General features: G+C 30.5%; 3 protein-coding genes across 5 annotated transcripts in view; all 3 read left to right on the top strand.

Moving 5' to 3' along the window:
* LOC107642192 (probable xyloglucan endotransglucosylase/hydrolase protein 32) overlaps positions 1 to 3293 on the top strand; it is a 5128-nt gene extending 1835 nt beyond the window's left edge. Inside the window, exons 2-4 of the mRNA XM_016345494.2 lie at positions 243 to 343; positions 472 to 689; positions 2556 to 3293. Of these exons, the coding sequence (XP_016200980.1) occupies positions 243 to 343; positions 472 to 689; positions 2556 to 2922 (686 nt within the window). The 3' untranslated portion in view covers positions 2923 to 3293. The remainder of the gene's footprint in view (positions 1 to 242; positions 344 to 471; positions 690 to 2555) is intronic.
* Positions 6745 to 9301, top strand: LOC107644675. The gene is made up of 4 exons (XM_016348596.2): positions 6745 to 6899; positions 7034 to 7111; positions 7524 to 7622; positions 8998 to 9301. The coding sequence occupies exons 1-4, from the start codon at positions 6897 to 6899 to the stop codon at positions 9067 to 9069; spliced, it is 252 nt and encodes an 83-aa protein (XP_016204082.1). The 5' UTR covers positions 6745 to 6896; the 3' UTR covers positions 9070 to 9301.
* LOC107644674 (60S ribosomal protein L7-2) lies at positions 9507 to 14119 on the top strand. 3 transcript variants are annotated; one of them, XM_016348595.2, is made up of 7 exons: positions 9507 to 9849; positions 12219 to 12397; positions 12511 to 12608; positions 12719 to 12776; positions 13310 to 13389; positions 13478 to 13580; positions 13664 to 14086. In XM_016348595.2, exons 2-7 carry the CDS (start codon positions 12221 to 12223, stop codon positions 13877 to 13879), a joined length of 732 nt encoding a protein of 243 aa, XP_016204081.1. In that variant the 5' UTR covers positions 9507 to 9849; positions 12219 to 12220; the 3' UTR covers positions 13880 to 14086. The 3 variants fall into 3 exon arrangements, with proteins under 3 accessions (XP_016204081.1, XP_016204080.1, XP_016204079.1); XM_016348594.2 differs by lacking the exon at positions 9507 to 9849 and adding an exon at positions 10861 to 11017; XM_016348593.2 differs by lacking the exon at positions 9507 to 9849 and having other exon boundaries at positions 12212 to 12397; positions 13664 to 14119.

The raw sequence follows: 19636 nt of genomic DNA, 5'->3' as shown, positions 1-19636 counted from the left end.
TACACTAGCAAGGACCTAATTATAAAATTAAAAATAATGTACCTAATTAAAAAAAAAGTATAAAATTCTAAATTACAAATTTAGAAAAATGATAAAGACTAACAGAATAATTACACCTGCTATTTAAATTGTAAATGTACAAGTATTCTCAACAAAGAAAATTATTTTCTTGGTTAATTAAATGTGTCAATAATCTATTTACTATGTATCATTGAAATGTATCTCTTTTTTATGGTTAACAGGGAGTGGATTCAAATCAGTTCGTCCATTTAGATCAGGTTACTTTGGTGCTTCAATTAAGCTCCACCCTGGCTACACTGCAGGAGTTATAACAGCTTTCTATGTATAATATTTTCATCATATGATCAAATTAATTAATTTGAGTTACAAAATGAACAATTTGAATTAGCTTTGTACATTATTAATCATGTTTAGCTAGCTTAATTAATTAAATAATTAATTATATTGCAGCTTTCTAACAATGAAGCACACCCTGGGTTCCATGATGAAGTGGACATAGAGTTTCTTGGGACCACATTTGGAAAACCTTATACTTTACAAACAAATGTTTACATAAGAGGAAGTGGGGATGGAACGATTATAGGAAGAGAGATGAAGTTCCATTTGTGGTTTGATCCTACCAAAGATTTTCATCACTATGCTATTCTTTGGTCTCCTAAAGAAATCATGTAAGTCACTGTTCCTCTTGTGACTCTTTTTCTTTTTTAAAATTATATAAAAACAATAGATTTTTCTAAGCAAAATTAAAGTTCTTTTGTTTTGTCCTACCCTTCAAATATTTCATACTAAAATATATTGCCTTTATTATTGTTGTTTAAATTATATTTTTAAGAATTTCGCTAATTTCATTTAATTTAAAATAGTAACTATATCTCTAGTATATTTGTTTCCCTTGTCATAGAGCTCAAACTCTAGACTACTAAAAATAAATAAATTTTAATTAATTTAGATTGGTCGAGTATTCAACTCACTCATCATTTTAAATAAGTGTCGAATATTTGAATTCTGCTTTTTGCATGCAATAACTTATTAGTCAACAACAAATCCTTAAATAAAATTTAAATTCACGATGAATTAATTATTCTTCTGTTGAATTAGACGATACCGAGACAACAAAAAAAATAATAAGAAAAATATAGTCACAATAATCTGTGAGATGGAAATAATAATGTATGTTATATTTCAACTCAATAATTGCAACTTATTATTTATTTAAGTTTGAATAAGAATGTCACATCATTTTCTCTCAATTAAAATGTATTTTAAAAACCATTGCTCATTAACCAAAAAAATAATGCATTATTAGTTAATAATAGAATCACAGTGGTAATGAGAGGTATAGCATTTCAAGTGTCAAAACAAGATTACTGTTTTGACTTTTGAGACCTATTTCAATAGAGAATATAGTAGAAACATGATAGCCACATTTCATTTTCTGCTGAAGGCTGAAGCATATGTAAGAGAAAGCATAGAAAGAATAAACCAATCAATAATATAGTGTATCTATAATAATTAAGGTTGGATTCCACGTGGAATGGTTGTTCACAATTTTTTTTTTCTTTTATAAAGTGTAATTTTTATCATACATTTTTAAATGGAATTTAAAAAATATGTGAAAAAATATTATATAATAAAAAAAGTATATTTTATAAAAAAAAATATATTTTCGGATCCTATATATATGTATGTGTCATTCACATCATTGGTCCTTATTAGCAACAATATTAAGCACCACAGTGTAGACACAATTTTAATGATATTTTAAAAGATGAAAGAGAAATAATTTCATTTGCTCTGAAATTTAGGGAAAAAAAGCTAAAGAGGCATTTGACATATTTAATCATGTTAAAACAATTTGACGAACTATCTTGGATTTAAATAAGTGTGATAAATTTAAATCTCCTTTCTTTCTGTATATGTAGTAATTTATCGACTAAAATTAAAATAAATTTTGCTAATTGTATGCTGATTTTTTCTCATTAATTTATTAATCTACTTGTTTATTTTAAAACCATTCATTAAAGTTATTATAAAATTAACTTTAGTAGCTAGCCATGTGCTACTAATTAATCCTTATTATAAGTAATTCCCATTTAACAAGTTTATATATACATTATTTTTTAAAGTTTAATTATTCTGTCGGTCTCTATAATTTTATTGAACTTTCAATTAGGATTTTATATTTTTTTTCTTTTCGATTAAGTCCTTATACTGTATTAAATTTTGTAATTAAGTCTCTGCCGTGACAAAAACGTTAGAATTAATGGAATATTTCGTTAAACAAAACGAATATGCTAACACTTGACTAAATATTCTGTATAATTAAATATAATATTCTGTTAATTCCAACGTTTTTGTCACGACAGAGATTTAGTTACACAATCTGATATAGTATAGGGATTCACTTAAAAAAAAGTATAGGAGTCTAATTGAAAATTCGATAAAATTATAAAGACTAATAGAGTAATTACACATTTTTTTTAAACTAACATCATTATTATTATTATATTAATTAAACAATAATAATGTATCAGATTCCTGGTGGATGATGTGCCAATAAGAAGGTACCCTAGAAAGAGTGCTTACACATTTCCACTAAGACCAATGTGGGTTTATGGTTCAATATGGGATGCATCATCATGGGCAACTGAAGATGGCAAGTACAAAGCTGATTATAGGTACCAACCTTTTGTTGCAAGGTACACAAATTTCAAGGCTAGTGGTTGCTCCGCCTATGCATCACGGTGGTGCCACCCAGTCTCAGCCTCACCATATAGGTCCGGTGGCTTGACCAGGCAACAATATTGGGCCATGAGGTGGGTCCAAAGACACCATATGGTTTATAACTATTGCCAAGACCCCAAAAGGGACCATAGATTAACACCTGAATGTTGGGGTTAAATTATAATTATATATAAATTTTATTATTATAAAGTGAATCATTTTATTAATAATTTAAGGCCCTAAGAAAACCGTTTTTTGGTGTAAAATGAGTGATTTATTATGATTTTAGTCCCTATAGAATTTTAATTTTTTTTAATGTCGTTTTGGTTCAAATATTTTTAAAAAAGTAAATGAAATTGGTCCCGGAGGAACTAAATTATAATTTTTAATTTTGTGAGGACTGAAATTTTAGTTAAAATTTTTCTTATATATTTTTAAGAAAGCTTTTTATATTTTGTGGTGATGACTTGAGTTGGGGTCCCCTAGCTTGAAAGCAACATTGATGAAAAGTGTGGACTTTTTTTTTATTATTGTTTTTAGAAGGTAAACAAAAAAAAGGAAAATAATGAAAAGAGAATGAGAAGCAGAGGGTCAAATTATTATGGTTACATGGCTTAGGATTCGGTGGTCCAAGAACGTTTGGACCACTTAGTGGTCCCATAATAAAACATGTTTTTAAAGTTTTTTTAATAACTGCTACATAGTTCTTTAACTAATTTTAATTACAAATTAACTCCATATATTTTTTTTAATTATAAAAACTATTTTTTAACCCCATATTATTTTATGTTTATTAACAATAAAAAACAAAAGCAATAACGAATTAGATCTTCCATTAATCGTAATAAAGCTTTTGGCCATTCCAATTGATTTCCATTGATCGTAATATCCGTGACGTTCGTGATCAACAATAAAATCGTGTTTCCTTGAAAACCAATCGATTGGAATTTCAAAACAATCGATTGAATTATAACTCAATCGATTTAATTACAGTTTATCACAAAACAATCGATTGAAAATTGCAACAGCATGGTTTTTGCATAAATCAATCGATTGGTTATATGACCCAATCGATTGAACGATGAATAAAAAGTGGATTTTTGTAATTCAATCGATTGTTTATACTCTCCAATCAATTGAATGCTTGAAAACAACCTGAGGTCTCACCAAAACAATCGATTGGTTTTGTTACTCAATCGATTGAATTCACCAAAATAATATGAATTTGCCAAATTCAATAGATTAGTTGTGTATGTAAATTCCAATTCAATCGAAAGCGTTGTAAATTATTTTTTTCTGAATTCAATCGATTGTTAATATATTCCAATCGATTGAAATTTGAAATGCCTATCTATTAAACAAGAAAATCATGCGTATTCACACTTCTATTTTCTAAAACGTGAGAAGCTTTCTGGATTTTAGAGAGATTATAAACAATCGATTGAATTACAAAAATTCACTTTTTATTCATCGTTCAATTGATTGGGTCATATAACTAATCGATTGATTTATGCGAAAACCATGCTGCCTTGCAATTTCCAATCGATTGTTTTGTGATAAACTATAATCCAATCGATTGGTTTTGAAGGAAACACGATTTTATTGTTGATCACGAACGTCACGGATCAAATATAAACTTTTAATCAATTGGAATGGCCAAAAGCTTTATTACGATTAATGGAAGATCTAATTCGTTATTGCTTTTGTTTTTTATTGTTAATAAACATAAAATAATATGGGGTTAAAAAATAGTTTTTATAATTAAAAAAAATATATGGAGTTAATTTGTAATTAAAATTAGTTAAAGAACTATGTAGCAGTTATTAAAAAAACTTTAAAAACATGTTTTATTATGAGACAATTTAATGATCTAAATATTCTGGGACCATCGAATCCGGTACCGTGTAAGTTGAATGTGACCACTTTCTATTTTTTTTTTTTTTTAACTATGGATGAGAGTTTGATTCACATGAATCTTGTATTCTTGTTCATCTTTCTATTTTTTTTTTCTTGAAAATTAAATATTTTTCCTTTTCAGTTTTCAGTTTTCAGTTTTCACCTTACTTTATTTTGGAATATATGAAACTAAATGCCATGGCAATAACTATAAGAGAATTTAAACACTGTCAGTAGTTCTGAAACTTTTCAATTGGTTTCTTTCATTTCATTTACTCCAAGGAACCTTCAAGTGCGAAATTAAATAGAACGTGTATCCAAGTGTAACACATGCAACCATTTTTATTGTTGGTTTATTTAAAATTTTAATTAACATTTTGGTTCATAACAATTGTAATAAGTGTAACTCTTTAGTATAATAAGGGAAAATTTAGTTCTTTTTTCTTTGTGTTTATATTAGATATGAGAAAATGTTGTAGTGTAATGAATGTAAAGTTATTAGAGGAACGTGCTATGAAAGAGCTAAACTAGATAGATATATATTAGATAGTAATAATCGATTTGGGTTGGTCAAATAATCAGCTCATTCGTCCGCTTAAGCAAGTGTCAGAAATTTAAATTTCGTTTTGTGTATACAACAATTCATTGGCCAGTGATATAACATTACTCTCTTGAAAAATAAGGTTTCAACTTTTGGTAAACCAAACTGATATAATATATATTATTCACATGGGTGATAATTAATAATAATGTACAAAGACAATAAGAATATGTAACTAACAACACAATTATTAAAGTTGCATACTATAAATTGATGAAACGTGATGGTTCCTCCAATTTAACATATATGAACTTCTTGTTGAAGAAAAATAATTTAGGAAATAATGTAGAGGCCCCATAATGCATGAATGATCATATAAATAGGGTTGTTAGTGGGGAGCTTTTGATGAATTATTATCAATAAAGTGAAAATGATATATGGAATGTTCTCAAAAACAAATAGGTTGTGTTTGTTTACAGAGACAGGATACTGAGACAGGGACACTGAGACATAAAATTATGTTTGGCAGAGGAGACATGGACAGAGACAATGTGTCCAGAGACACTGAATTAGTATATTTTGTGTTCATCCTGACAGGAAGGACACGGAGACACTAACAAAGAACACAACTTATTTTTTATTTTTTCTTTCATTATTCTTGTTAATTTTTCATAATTATAATTTTTTATTGTTATATTTTTCATCTCAAATTTTTTGAATAAAAAAAAATGAGAATAAATTGAATTTTTATAATTTGTTCTAGTTTATCACCAAACAGAATACAAGAACACAAAATTTTATATCTCTGTCCATCAGTGTCTTATCCTGTCCTGTTCTCAGTGTCTTATCCTATCCTATTCTTAGAAACAAACGCAGCCATAAATATGGTTAGCATTACAAATACAATAATCCTCCACTCTCTCCTACTTTCTTTTCATTAGGCTTCTCTGTGATGTGAAAATGTTCTTACTTATGAGGTGTAAATTACATCATCATCTATCAAGTATGTGAAAAAAAAATTCTAGTAAATGTTGAAATTTGAAGGAATATTTACTCAACAATTAGAGATTTAGAGATGATTACATTATTAAAAAAAGAAAAGAATAACCGACCCAAAATACTTTATCCATAAAATTCTAGTAAATGTTCTACGCACACATAAAATTTACTCTGCATATATAAGGCCATGAAAAGTAATGGTAAAAGAATATTGTTTGTTTGACACTAATAGAAGTTTATCAACAACTTGCCTTCAACAAATCCGACTTTAGCTCAGTTGGTAGAGCGGAGGACTGTAGTGATTAATCTGCCAGTTAATCCTTATTTGTTGATAATATCTTTTAAAATTTTTTGGCTGGCAGCTGAATCTTTTGGCACCAAATTGGTAATTAATCTGTAATATTTTCCAGTCTATAATTTTTCTACCTTGTAACGATATTTTTTTTATTCTGCAGAAAAAGTCTTGGTCAAGGTTTTCATTCTCTTCCTTTTTTGGTTGGTTTTGGACATATCCTTTTTTTGTTTTTGGTATCACAACCTCTTCTCGTGAAGCTTATTTTTTTTGGGGCCAAGCTCAAAGGACAAAACGGCCCAAACTGAGATTCTGAAATTACCAAACTGCTACCTACCTTGTCCTTGTTGAATCTCTACGCTACTTGGTTTTCGGTTTTCTTTTGTCAGCTTTGAGCTCCCAAAACATTCATTCACCGCAAACATGGTAATTCTCCCCTCACTCAATCGCTCAATTCATGCTTCTGTTTACTTCAATTATGATTTTATTTTTTTTTTGTTTTATTCTGAATTTAATAATTGAATTGAACGCTGAGTAATTCTCATAATATGTGTTTGTAGGTTTGCTTGGCTTGTTTGTTGCCCCTGTTCCTCGTTCCCATCGTCAACATCCTCCCTCTCCTCTTCGATTTTATCATGGTAAGTTCTTCTGTTTCGTAATGTATCCTACCGAATCGGATCAGAAATTCTGATTACTTTAGATTCTGTGAGCATAGCCAAAATGATTCAGATTTTCATTCTTATGGATTTATGGTTGGTTACTCTTCTGAACAAATTGAAATCCATGAATATTTGTTAGTTTGGAATTTCAACTAAAATGTAGTAACGATTATCTCAATTTCACCTTTACTTTAGTGATCTGAATTAACTCATGGTAGTTATTTTACAATTTAGTAAGCAAAATTCTTTTCTATGCTGGTGAATTTTTTTTGTTTAATTAATTAATGTGTACTAAAGCCTTAAAACATAGTAATTTTTAAGCTTCATATATTTGTGTTGTTTTTGTAATTGGTTCTAACATTGATGCTTATGGTTTTTTTTTTTTCAAAAGGGGAAAATCTATAGGCTTTTTGGTTGGGAGTATAGGAAACCAGAGAGGGCTCCTGCAGCATGTCCATACAAGCCTGCAGCCAAGAGGGATACTGCTAAAGTAAGCGATGATGAATGAATTTTATGATTATTATTATTGCAACTGGTTTATGATATACAGCTATGCAATAGGATATTGTTTGAACTTTGAATTTGCCCTTGTTATTGTTTAACTTCAGGTGTGAACTTCAACTTATCTGTTGTTAACAACCATGGGGACTGGGGGGTTTAATTCCTTTTTACAAAATTAAGAGTGAAGAAGCTATCTTTGTTTCCTTTTTCATTTTCCTTTGGGGTGTATAATTGGCAAATCATTAGTTAACCTTAATTGATCCTAGGACCTTTATCACCAAGGGTTATGGTGTAGTAGTAGAGGCACTCTACGGCAATGGGGAAAATCTAGGTTCTACTTGTGGAGAGAATGCTTGATTGTGCTCGAAAAGGATTAGTTCCCTTCTTTCCCTTGGGGGAAAAAACCACCTTGGACTGATGGCTAACAATCTCTGCTGCTTGAGCTCAACGAGGTAGTGGTTAGAAATAGAACCCAACGTGAGTTTGCTCATCTAGTTTACTTAATGCTCAAACTTCACTATAACTCGGGTTAGATTCCTTGATTATTTTGTTAGCAACTCACTTGTAAATATATTTTTTATGAGCATCTAATGAGTTGTGGGGGCATTCCATGAAATTGAAGTGGCGCAAACTTTCTCCAAACCAAAATTTAAGTGCATCATAATGAGAAATCCCATTTTAATTATAATGATAGAGAATTTGTGCTCATTTTTAAGGTAAATTCTTTGAATTTCTAGTAGCGTAGTTGTCCATGATTTCATCCTGGTTGGTAAGAGAGACTTAACACTTTGTTTACAGGAAATAGCCAATGGTGTGCTGGGTCATGAACCCCATTAATCTCCTCAGTGTCTCTTTAGTAACTTGAATACATAATGTTATGGAAAGCTGTTGAACAAAATGATATTTTGTATTCTACTTTCAAGCTTATCTCTTATAGCTTATAACTGGAGTTAGAATTTAGATCTGGTATTGGTTCTGAATCTTGTTGCCTAGCATATGCATGGCACTATCTTGATTTGTGATTTGTTCTGGAGCTGCCATCAACAATATGATATGCAATAAGGAAAAGCGGAAAACCTAATCCTTATAAATAAACAGGGTGATTGACGTGAAATTCCTGGAGTGATATCCAATTAAGTCAGAAGCAATCTGTATAAAGAGTATCCACACTCACTTATTCTTAATGTTTTACATACTTATCAAACATTTTAAAAGAAAACGAGTGATTGTAAATGCTCATGGAACACACATCAGAGGTGTTGCATCATGCGTGCGCTGTATTATGTTTGTATTTTTGTATGAATGCTTCAACTTCATAAACTTTATGAATATAATTTTAACTCCAAACCTTAATGTTATGGCAGGTTGAGGCCGATACTGAACCAGCTCAAGTAGAACCTATTAAACCTGCAAGTGTAGATGTCAAGCAGGATTAACGTCCATTGTTATCAGTATCAACAATATGTGGTTGCAATGCTCCCAACTTTCACCAACTAGGAAAAGATCAAAATGACATCAAATACAATGCTATCTGTATAATTTAACATGATGCATGAGAACTGACTAGAAATGTTCAATATGTTATTCTGTAATTTACAGGAGAATATGCTTAAAGTTAGTCATCACCACGACTTCATTTCCCAAGGTTATTATGTTTCATAACGTAAATCATTTTGGTCTACATTCTGTAAGTGATAGATAAAAATAGAAAAAAGAATGCTATATTATATAGATAATAACGTGCCTTGATCGATCATTTTAATAGAACGTATGGATGTCAAAACGGGTTGAACCTGTCAAAAATGGGAGTGGGCTGCTATCTTATTTTTTTAAGGGTATTTTTGTAAATTTACATATCATATAAATAAAAATATTTCACTTTTCCTTCCCACAACCACAAACAACAGCCGGCCCTAATTTCCCTTCCCTGACCTTGAGAGTTGAGACTGAGAGACCCTGACCCTCGACTTCCTTCAGCCTTCAGGCAGCAGCTCATCATCGTCGGTCTCCCAGTCGCCGGTCCCTGTCTCATCACGATTTTCGCCAGTCTTCACCGAATCGCACCCCCGACGGCGCTGTTTGGTCTTGCCTCTACTCTATCCTCTGCTCATCTCTCCTCCTTTGCCTCTCGGGCCTCGACGGTTCTGTGTCCGGCGGATTCCCGGCGCGCTCCTCTCTCTTCCTCTGCTCCTTGGCGGCTGTGTTTCAGACTTTCAGTAAGTGAAGATTTTTATTTTTTATTTTTTGAAATAAGGAACTGTGATTACAGTTTACCTATTCTTTGTTTTTGTTATGGCTCTATCATATAATCATATATTCTTGTGTTTGTGGCTATGGACAGCTTGTTTCATGCTTTTGAAATTTTTTTGTGAATTTGTTTATGAAATTTGTTTTACTGGACAGCTTCTTTCATGCTTTTGTGGACAGCTTCTTTTTCCTATTTTTAAAATGCTAACTAACTTCTAATTTATGAATGAAGTCAAACATCGATACTAGTTTGGTGGCTTGGTAGCTTGATTGAATATGCTATTGACTGTTTATTCTTAACTTCTTATTTATGCTGATATGCATTCTTTGATTTGCATTCTGTTTTAATTCTTTGATATGCATTCTATCATAAGGAAATCAGTTGTGGTTGATCGCATTAATGAAATTTTTTTAAAGGGAATGAGAAAAATTAAGTGTTAGGCCTCCCCCCTACTATCAGTGTGGATTTTTGATCTATTTCTGAAAAAAAAAAGATCGATCTTTTTTTTTTCCCAACTACATTCCACAATCGAAAGTCGTTTTTGCCAGACCGAAAAAAAAAAGAGTTTTTTGGAATTGAAAACAAACAATCTCTATTAAAAGTGTTTCAACATTACTAAGTCAAGCAAAGCTTAACACACTTCATAAACAAATATAATTTCTTTGTTTAATTCTCTAATCAGGCAACCCAATACAAAGATAAATTTTCATAGGCTGTGAAGAAACCCTCAACTGTTTTGCTGTCATTCTTTGTTATTTTTATCTCCGTTATAACAACTTTATTGAGAGACCGAACTAAAAATAGCATTAGCAAGGAGCAACACTCACACTCAGGATCTAACTTTCAAGCACTCAGAGAAAGTTTTTTTATTTTTTTGTTTTTAGTTATTATAAAATATCAAATTGGGCCACTGATTTAATATTTTCTCCTCAATAGTGGGCTTTATCCAAAACGCTAAAGCCCAAACAAATTAAAATAAGTTGGGACCCTGAATGGTAAATAAACGAAAGAGAAGGCTAAGCTGAAGTGAGCACTACAAAAACCCTAGCTCCTTCCGCACTTAGCCTCTGATCTCAGTCGCCGTACACAAAAACCCTAATCTCTCACTGAGCGACTTCGCGTTCCACTTTCAGCAGGTTCGTCCCCTCTCAATTCCCTCCGTTAATGTCTATTCTCTTCACTCTTCGTGCTTCCTTCAATCTTCTGCGATTTCCAGATCTATTGTTTGTTGATTTTCATTCCTTGTTTGGGCTTCATTTCTTTTCTGTCGCTCTTTTAACAAAGAATCATGTTGTTGATTTTTTGGAAATGTTATTGATTATTTGTTGAACCTATTTTATTTTGTTGTTCTGCTGCTTCTGTTAAACTTTTATATGATTCTTTGTTTCCAATTTTGATTTTTAATGCATATATCCTCGAACTCCAGCTCTATCTCCTGGTTTATCTGCAGCTCTGGCCGGCTCTCATGGTATCTCAGATAGTCATGAATGTCGCAACCGGCTGGATTTGTTTGAATTTCTGCTTCTGTTTGAATAATTTATGTTCTATGTTCAGTGTATTTTGAATTTGCTAATTGTTGTTGATTGTTGTATTTGTTTATGCAGTTTGTTGTATTTGGGGGTTTTAGCTTATGAATGTGTATTATTTTTAATTGTTAGGGTTCTAGGTTCTGATTATTAAAGAAGGTGTGTTTTTTATTGTTAGGGTTCTAGGTTCTAATTGTTGTATTTGGGGGTTTTAACTTATGAATGTGTATATTTATTTGATTAGGGAAATTGGTTGTGGTTCACTGTTCAATGTATTTGTTTAGGAAAATTGCTTCTGATTGTTCAATGTATTTGTTTAGGAAAATTCCTTTCTTATTGTTTAAATCTGCAGAAATTTACAGGATACGAAAACAAAAAATAGCATATAAGTGGTCATGAAAGAGATTTTGTGTTATGATGATGGATTGGTGCTGCGCCAGTTCCTCTTCCAAATGAATCTACAAGCATCAGATCTCTGACTGCATTGCCTGCTGCGCCAGTCCTCATTGAAACACTGAAAATTTATATTTATTTTATCTTATGTTGACTACTAAACTTTTAAACTTCTTTTATTATCGTATGTTAATTTCTTGTCGTTGAATTTCATTGGATTAAGACTTTGTTAGTTATTGTGTATTTGTGTTTGTTGATTTCAACGTGATGACTTTGTATGTTAATTATCGTATGTTTGAAACACTGAACATTTAGCTTTTGAGTTGGAGCTGAAATGTGTCAGTATAATAATTAAAACTAATGAATTCTTTGTTGGATGTTAATTATAACCGAGATTTTTATTTTGAATGAATGGCAGAGATGGGTGAGGAGGTGAAAGCAATTGTTCCCGAGTCTGTGCTTAAGAAGCAGAAAAGGGAGGAGGAATGGGCCTTGAAGAAAAAGGAGGAGCTTAATGCTGCAAAGAAGAAAAGAGCTGAGAGCCGCAAGCTCATTTACCGCAGGGCAAAGCAATATGCAAATGAATACCAGGAGCAGGTTGCATTTCACCTTAATCTATTTCCCTTTTTCTCTGTTTTAATGTTTGTTTCTGTTTCCTTTATTGTGTTTTGCATTTTTCTCTGCCAGATTGACCCGCTTTTATATTACAGGAAAAGCAGCTGATCCAATTGAAGCGGGAAGCAAAGCTGAAAGGTGGATTCTATGTTGATCCAGAGGCTAAGCTCCTGTTTATCATCCGTATCCGTGGGTATGTGTTTGTTTCCTTTGTTACTCCATATTTATGCTATTAATACTATGTCCCAAGTTTTAATCGATTCTGTAATCTGGGTCTTACTTGTTCTAGTTGTGTTTTTTCAGTATCAATGCCATGGACCCCAAGTCAAGAAAGATCTTGCAGTTGTTGAGGTTGAGACAGGTACTGCTTATAATCATTGAATGTTGAGCTTTATTGTGTTATTTTCTTGTGTGGGCGTTGTTATGGTTTACTTGGTGTTAGTAGTACAGTTCATGACTGTTGTTTTATAACCATGTTTAATGTGATGATCATTGAGGTGTTTCAACTTGAATTCAAGTCCCTGTTTATTGGTTTGTTAAACACTATTCAATTTATGTTAGAACAGGCAGATTTTTGTTTGTTGTTGAGTCACAAAAAATGGGGAGTAAACACGTCTGCTCTCATATTCTCAAACCTCTCTCTGTCACTTGTTTTGTTCCCCAAGGAGTGTTAATGTTTTTGTTCTTTGGCTTTATGTGTGTTTTCACTGCATTTGCCCAAAAGTCTTGAGGCTATATAGTGTCATGGAAGTTTGACATAGTCAATTAAGAAAATATGTAATGTTTTTGGTACTTGTTTGTAATACTATCTGTTTGAAATCTTGCCATTTACACTGTGTAAAGTACCCATACTAATGTTTTACTCCCTTGCCTCTGTTTTCTTTTTTGCAACAGATCTTCAATGGTGTCTTTCTGAAGGTGAACAAGGCCACAATGAACATGCTTCACAGGGTTGAACCATATGTGACCTATGGGTATGTAAACTTGTGCCGTCATGCCTTTTTGAATGTGATGAATCCCTTATTTTTTGGGCTAAGCGTAATAGTTCCTCTCCTTTTGTAGATACCCAAATCTGAAGAGTGTAAAAGAGCTTATTTACAAGAGGGGCTTTGGTAAGCTGAACAAGCAGAGAATTGCCCTAACCGACAATTCCATCATTGAGAAGGTCTGTAATATTATTTTTAGCATTAGAATATACAATTCAAATGGATTCTATCTACTCACTGCTTTCCTTGGATGACGCTTCAGGCACTGGGCGAACATGGAATCATCTGCATCGAAGATCTTATCCATGAGATCATAACCGTTGGATCACATTTCAAGGAAGCAAACAACTTCCTTTGGCCATTTAAGCTCAAGGCTCCATTGGGTGGCCTGAAGAAGAAGAGAAACCACTATGTTGAAGGAGGAGATGCCGGAAACAGGGAGAACTACATCAATGAGCTTATCAGGAGAATGAATTAGGATGTGGACTTCTGTTCCAAGCATAGTGGATTCAGTCTTTTATTGGCTTTTTTAGATCAAGGTTTATTGGAAGTTTGGAAGTAATACATTTCTGACACTGATAAAATCTTTGTTCAAGGTTTATTTTGTTTTTCATTTTACAAAACAGAGTTTGTTGAGTTGTCCTTTAGACATTGAGTATTATCGGTTTATAATGTTTTTTTTAGTCCCTCGTTTTACGAGAAATATGTGATTTTCATATTGCACTAGCTTTAATTAATTGTTTTCAAATAAGTGTTCTGGTAGTATTTAAGATATGTCGAAATGTTAGGGGTTAGAGGACAGATTGAATTTATTTTTGGTTTCAACTAAACTATAATTAAACCATTTAAGTAAACATGACATTGAACTAGATTCATGTGGTGAATAGCATAATCAAATTCAGCACACAGGTATAATCAAATTCATCAAACAGGTATAATCAAACTTAACAGTTAAATATAGCACTGAACTTGAATATAATTAAACTTGGTAAACATGTATAATCAAATTTTAATGTAATCAAAATAAGAAAATCTTTATAATCAAACACATTGAACTTGAGCATAATCAAACCCATAATCAAACTTAGCAAACCCGTATAATCAAACTTAGGAATTAAATATAGCACCTAATCTGAGTATAATCAAACTTAGCAAACCCGTATAATCAAACTTAGGAATTAAATATAGCACCTAATCTGAGTATAATCAAACTTGGTAAACATGTATACTGTATAATCAAATTCAGGAATTAAATATAGCACCTAATCTGAGTATAATCAAACTTGGTAAACATGTATAATCAAATTTAATTTATAATCAAACACAGTAGTCAAATATAACACTGAACTTGAGCATAATCAAACTCAGCAAACACAAATAATTAAACTCAGTAGTCAAATATAGCACTGAATCTGAATATAATCAAACTCGATAAACATGTATAATCAAACTCAAATTATAATCAAACTCAATAAACATGTATAATCAAACTCAATAATCAAATATAGCATTAAACTTGAGTATAATCAAACTTTAAATTATCTATAATTAAACTCAGAGTATAATCAAAGGAAGCAAGTAATTATTAATTTTTAACATCAAAACAAAGAATAGTAAAAATGCCAAACTAACTTATTTTTCATTGGAACTTGTGTTTGCTCCTCCTTCTTGCTTCTTTTCTTTCTTTGTAAGTTTTTAACTTTTTATTTTGACTAATAACAATTTAAAAAATATTTAAATCCTTTTAGCAAAATACACGACAATTTATTTTACGCATAAATTCTTTTAGTGTCTAAAGTGTTTTTTAAGAGGTGTTTTACCTTTTTTTAATTTTTTTTACTAATATCATTTTCAAAAATACTTTGATTATACTCTGACTTTGATTATACATGTTTACATATTTACAAAGTTTGATTATACTTTGAGTTTGATTATAAATATTTTGAAGTTTGATTATACTCATGTCTAGTGCTATATTTGACTACAGAGTTTGATTATATATGTTTAATGAGTTTGATTATAATATGAGTTTGATTATAAATGTTTACCGAGTTTGATTATATTCAGGTCAGTGCTATATTTGATTGTTGAGTTTGATTACGTGTTTGTTGAGTTTGATTATGCTAAAATTCAGTGCTATATTTGACAACTGTATTTGATTATAAATGTATAATGAGTTTGATTATACACGTTTACCGAGTTTGATTATATTGAGATTCAGTGCTATATTTAACTGCTGAGTTTAATTATACGTGTTTGCTTCTTTTATTTCTTTTGTTTCTTTTTAATGTTCAGTCACCAAAAATAAAAGGCAAATAAAAGGCAAGAGAGGGAATTTGATTTTGAGAATGGATTTATGCGGGAAAATTCCCAAAAAAAAACACTCTTCTTTTCTGCCACGTGTTGTCACCAACTCCCTTTTTTATTATTACTAGTAGCGCCATGTACTAATTCGGCATTGGGCACTCTCATAATTATAATTATAATCACTATTATATATTTTACTCATCATCATTATTATCCTCTTCTATTTTCTATCTTCCACAATAATATTAGTAAACGAGAAAAGAAAAAAATCAATGCAAATTTGTCACTTTACTCTCTAAAAAACTATTGTGTCGCAGTTTACAAATATTTTGTTATTTTTTGTTTTATATATTTTCCGAATTTTTTCTCTCTTCGTCCTCCTCCTTTTTCTTATTTTTATAAATCTTTCTATTTCACACTTTTAATTTTTTTTTATTTTACCTTTTAAGAAGAATAAAAAAAATCAAACAAAAAAAAATTAAGGAATTATGCAACTTTTTATTTTTATTTATTTATTTTTTTACCATAAATACAAACTTTTGAAAGAAAGATACGTAACTTTATAAATAAAAATACATAAATTTTGTATAAAGAGAGGGAAAAAAAAGAATAAGAAGAAACAAAAATAAAATACATCAAATTCAAAATCTTGAAAATTTTCGAGCCAAAATTAAAAAATTTATGTGTCATGGTTAAAAAAGTTTGGTGTTATTTTTCATTCGAAGAAAAAATGTGATTCACGTGCACATGTGTGAGCAATTTTTATTTGATTTGGACCAACTTAATTTAGATTTGGTGGATAAAAATACGTAAATATATAACGAAATTGATAAAAAAAATATCTCCAAATAAACCATAATTATCTATTAAAAAAACAGAATTATCACGAGATAATGGTCATTGCTGAGTTTATTATAGTCAAGTTCGATGCTATATTTAACTACTAAGTTTGATTATAAGTGTTTATTGGGTTTGATTATAGTCAGGTTCAGTGCTTGTAGCTGAGTTTGATTATAGATATTTATTGCATTTGATTATCTTCAAGTTCAGTGCTATATTTGACTACTAAGTTTAATTATAATAGTTTTTATTGAAAATATAAACCCTAAACTCTAAATCTTAATTTTTATTATTTAATTTATATTTAATTGTAAATCTTTTAGCAAAATATTAAAATAAAAAAATTACAGAATAAATGAATGATTCTGAAATTTAATCTACATTTGTTTTTACTATATAAAACATAATTCATATTTTCTGTTGAAAATTGTTAGAAGGAATTTGTTTCATTCATATTTTTATCCATTGCTCGTAAAATCAAATGTTCATAGAATGCCTTCAATTCATAATATATAACAAAGTTAGAAGCTAGCGATAGTATCTCCTTAATTACATATTTAAATCACTAATCAGGAGAATGATATTAGAAGAGTTTTCTCTTTTTTTCTTCCATGCTATCTCTTAGTTTGACGGGACAAAGATTAATCTGTTATGGATCAAAGAGACTAATTTTGTGTTTTTATATTTTTTTTGGTGATAAATTAGAACAAATTATGAAAATCTAATTTATTTTTATCTTTTATCATTTAAAAAATTTGATACGAAAAATATAATAAAAAATATAATTATAAAAAATTAACAAGAATAATAAAAGAAAAATGAAAAATAATTTGTGTCATTTGTTAGTGTCTCCGTGTCTTTGTTATGATGGATACAAAATACACTAATTCTGTATCTCTAGACACATTGTCTCTATTCATGTCTCCTCTATCAAATACGATTTTGTGTCTTTGAGTCTCTGTCTCAGTGTCCTGTCTTTGTATATACAAACGCAACCTAAGAGTTTGTCGTTTGCTGCATGCATAAGGCGAGATTCCTTTGTTGTATTTTGCCAAATTTCAATCTAACATAACTTAGATTAAGAGTACAAGACCGTAATCATAAAGCTACTTGGAAAACTGGCACTAGCCAGAATTCAAACTCTCAATACTTGTTTAAGTAAACTAGAGAACTAATTACTAGACCAATTCGAATTGGCTAGAAGAGTTCTGTTTTTTTTTTTGTATTAAAACGGGAGAGAGTTATCTCTTAATATTATCTTTTTTTTAATTGAGTCCTAGTCCTATACGTATGAGGATGTTGATTTTTTTTTTTTGGTTAGAGATGTTGATTGTTAAGAAACAGAGTAGAAATTTTTTTGAACATTTTCACTCTAAAAGGCTTCTATGTTGGATTTTGGACTCAAAATTTACACCCTCAAGGGACAAGAGTATCTAAGCCTAACAAGTTATCCCAACCCAAAAAAAAAGTTCCCATTTTCTGGCCAAAACCAATATCTATGCACTTCAGAGAAATAAATTAAGTCTGTCCCAAAAAAAACTCTGTCCAAAAAGTTCTCAAGAATTGTTAAAAAAAAAAACACATGTATAGGAACTCCCCACCCCAACAAATATCATGAGAATCTATGGAAGTGATTTTATGGGACCCTTCGTAACGTTATTTGAATTTAAGGTCATCATCATGAGCACATCGTTTATAGAAAAATGAAAATCATCCCTCTCCTCCTTGTCCATCTGTAAAGATCAAAAGTAAAGCCAAGTTTCTGGAAAATAACTTCAATTCAAAGCATTTGTGGCTCCAACGCTTCCCTACTTGTGATTAATTAATTTAAAGTCATGACATCATTTCATGGTGTTTCTATAAGACTATGTAAAAGAATCACTTACACCCATTTAAATAACTATCCTATAATTAACTAATTTACAGAATATTCTAAAGTTCGTGTACATTTCATAACAAGTAGGTGTTTTTTTTTTCATGGGGTGGAATATTCTAATGAATCATTTGCAACCAATATACAATAATAAAATAAAGTTAATTTTTTTGGTCTTTGGATTTGGTTTGTTTACTTGGCTACCAAGGAATGAGATTATACAAAAATAATAAAATAAATGGCTGCTATATAATTTATTAGATAAGTTACAAAAATATATATTCAATAAGATTAATGGTATTGTGACAATTAAGTCTATATATTCATGTCTCTTAACCTACTCTTAGGTAGCGTTTGTTTTGAGGTACCGAGACAGAAATTGAGAGACGTGGGACTCAGTATCATGTTTGTTGGTTCAGAGATTGGTACTAAAATTTCTGTCTCTATCTCCAAAATTTCAGTATTTCAGTACTTCAAAAATGTAGAAACACAGGAGACTAAAATTTGTAGAGATGGAGGCTGAAACTTTAATAACATTTTATACCTAAAATACCATCATTTCAATTAATTAATTCCAATTTTATCCTTTGTGCAAAATAAATTAGAGTTTCATTCTTATTTCAATTTCTGTCTCCTATTTTGCACCAAACAGAATATTCAGATTTATTTTAATCTCTATCTCTTAATTTCTGTCTCTCAGTTTTAGTCTTTCTGCCTCTGTCTCTCCACCAAACGCTATCTTAATAAGATGATAAATCTTGCTTCTGTGTATTTCAAAGTCAATTAAATGCACTATTGACTTGAAGGATTCATGTTGAGGTAGTTGGTGACAGAAGCAAAAAAGGAGAAGTAGGAGTACTTGGATCAAACATACAAGTCACTAACCCACCAAGCCATGGTAGTGGAGTCTATATATGAAGAAGAAAATTGATGAAAGGCCTTTAATTTCAAAATTATTTGATGTTGGTCATACATAATTACATACCAAATTTTTTAGTAGTGCAGAGGTAAATAATTACATATCTGTTTGGTTCACACTAGAAAGTATAAAAGGCGTTTTCTTATGGAAACATAACCATTTTTTTTTCTATAAAATATATTTTTTTCCACAAGGATATATATAAAATATTTTTTTATTTTGAAATATCTTTAAAACTTTGCTATCTATACGTCATTTTAAGATGTGTCATAAAATTATTTTTCTTACAAGTTTAA

This window comes from Arachis ipaensis, chromosome B05, assembly GCF_000816755.2.
Source record: "Arachis ipaensis cultivar K30076 chromosome B05, Araip1.1, whole genome shotgun sequence".
In the NCBI taxonomy this organism is placed as follows: Eukaryota; Viridiplantae; Streptophyta; class Magnoliopsida; order Fabales; family Fabaceae; genus Arachis; species Arachis ipaensis.
This window is presented reverse-complemented; position numbering and strand designations above follow the sequence as displayed.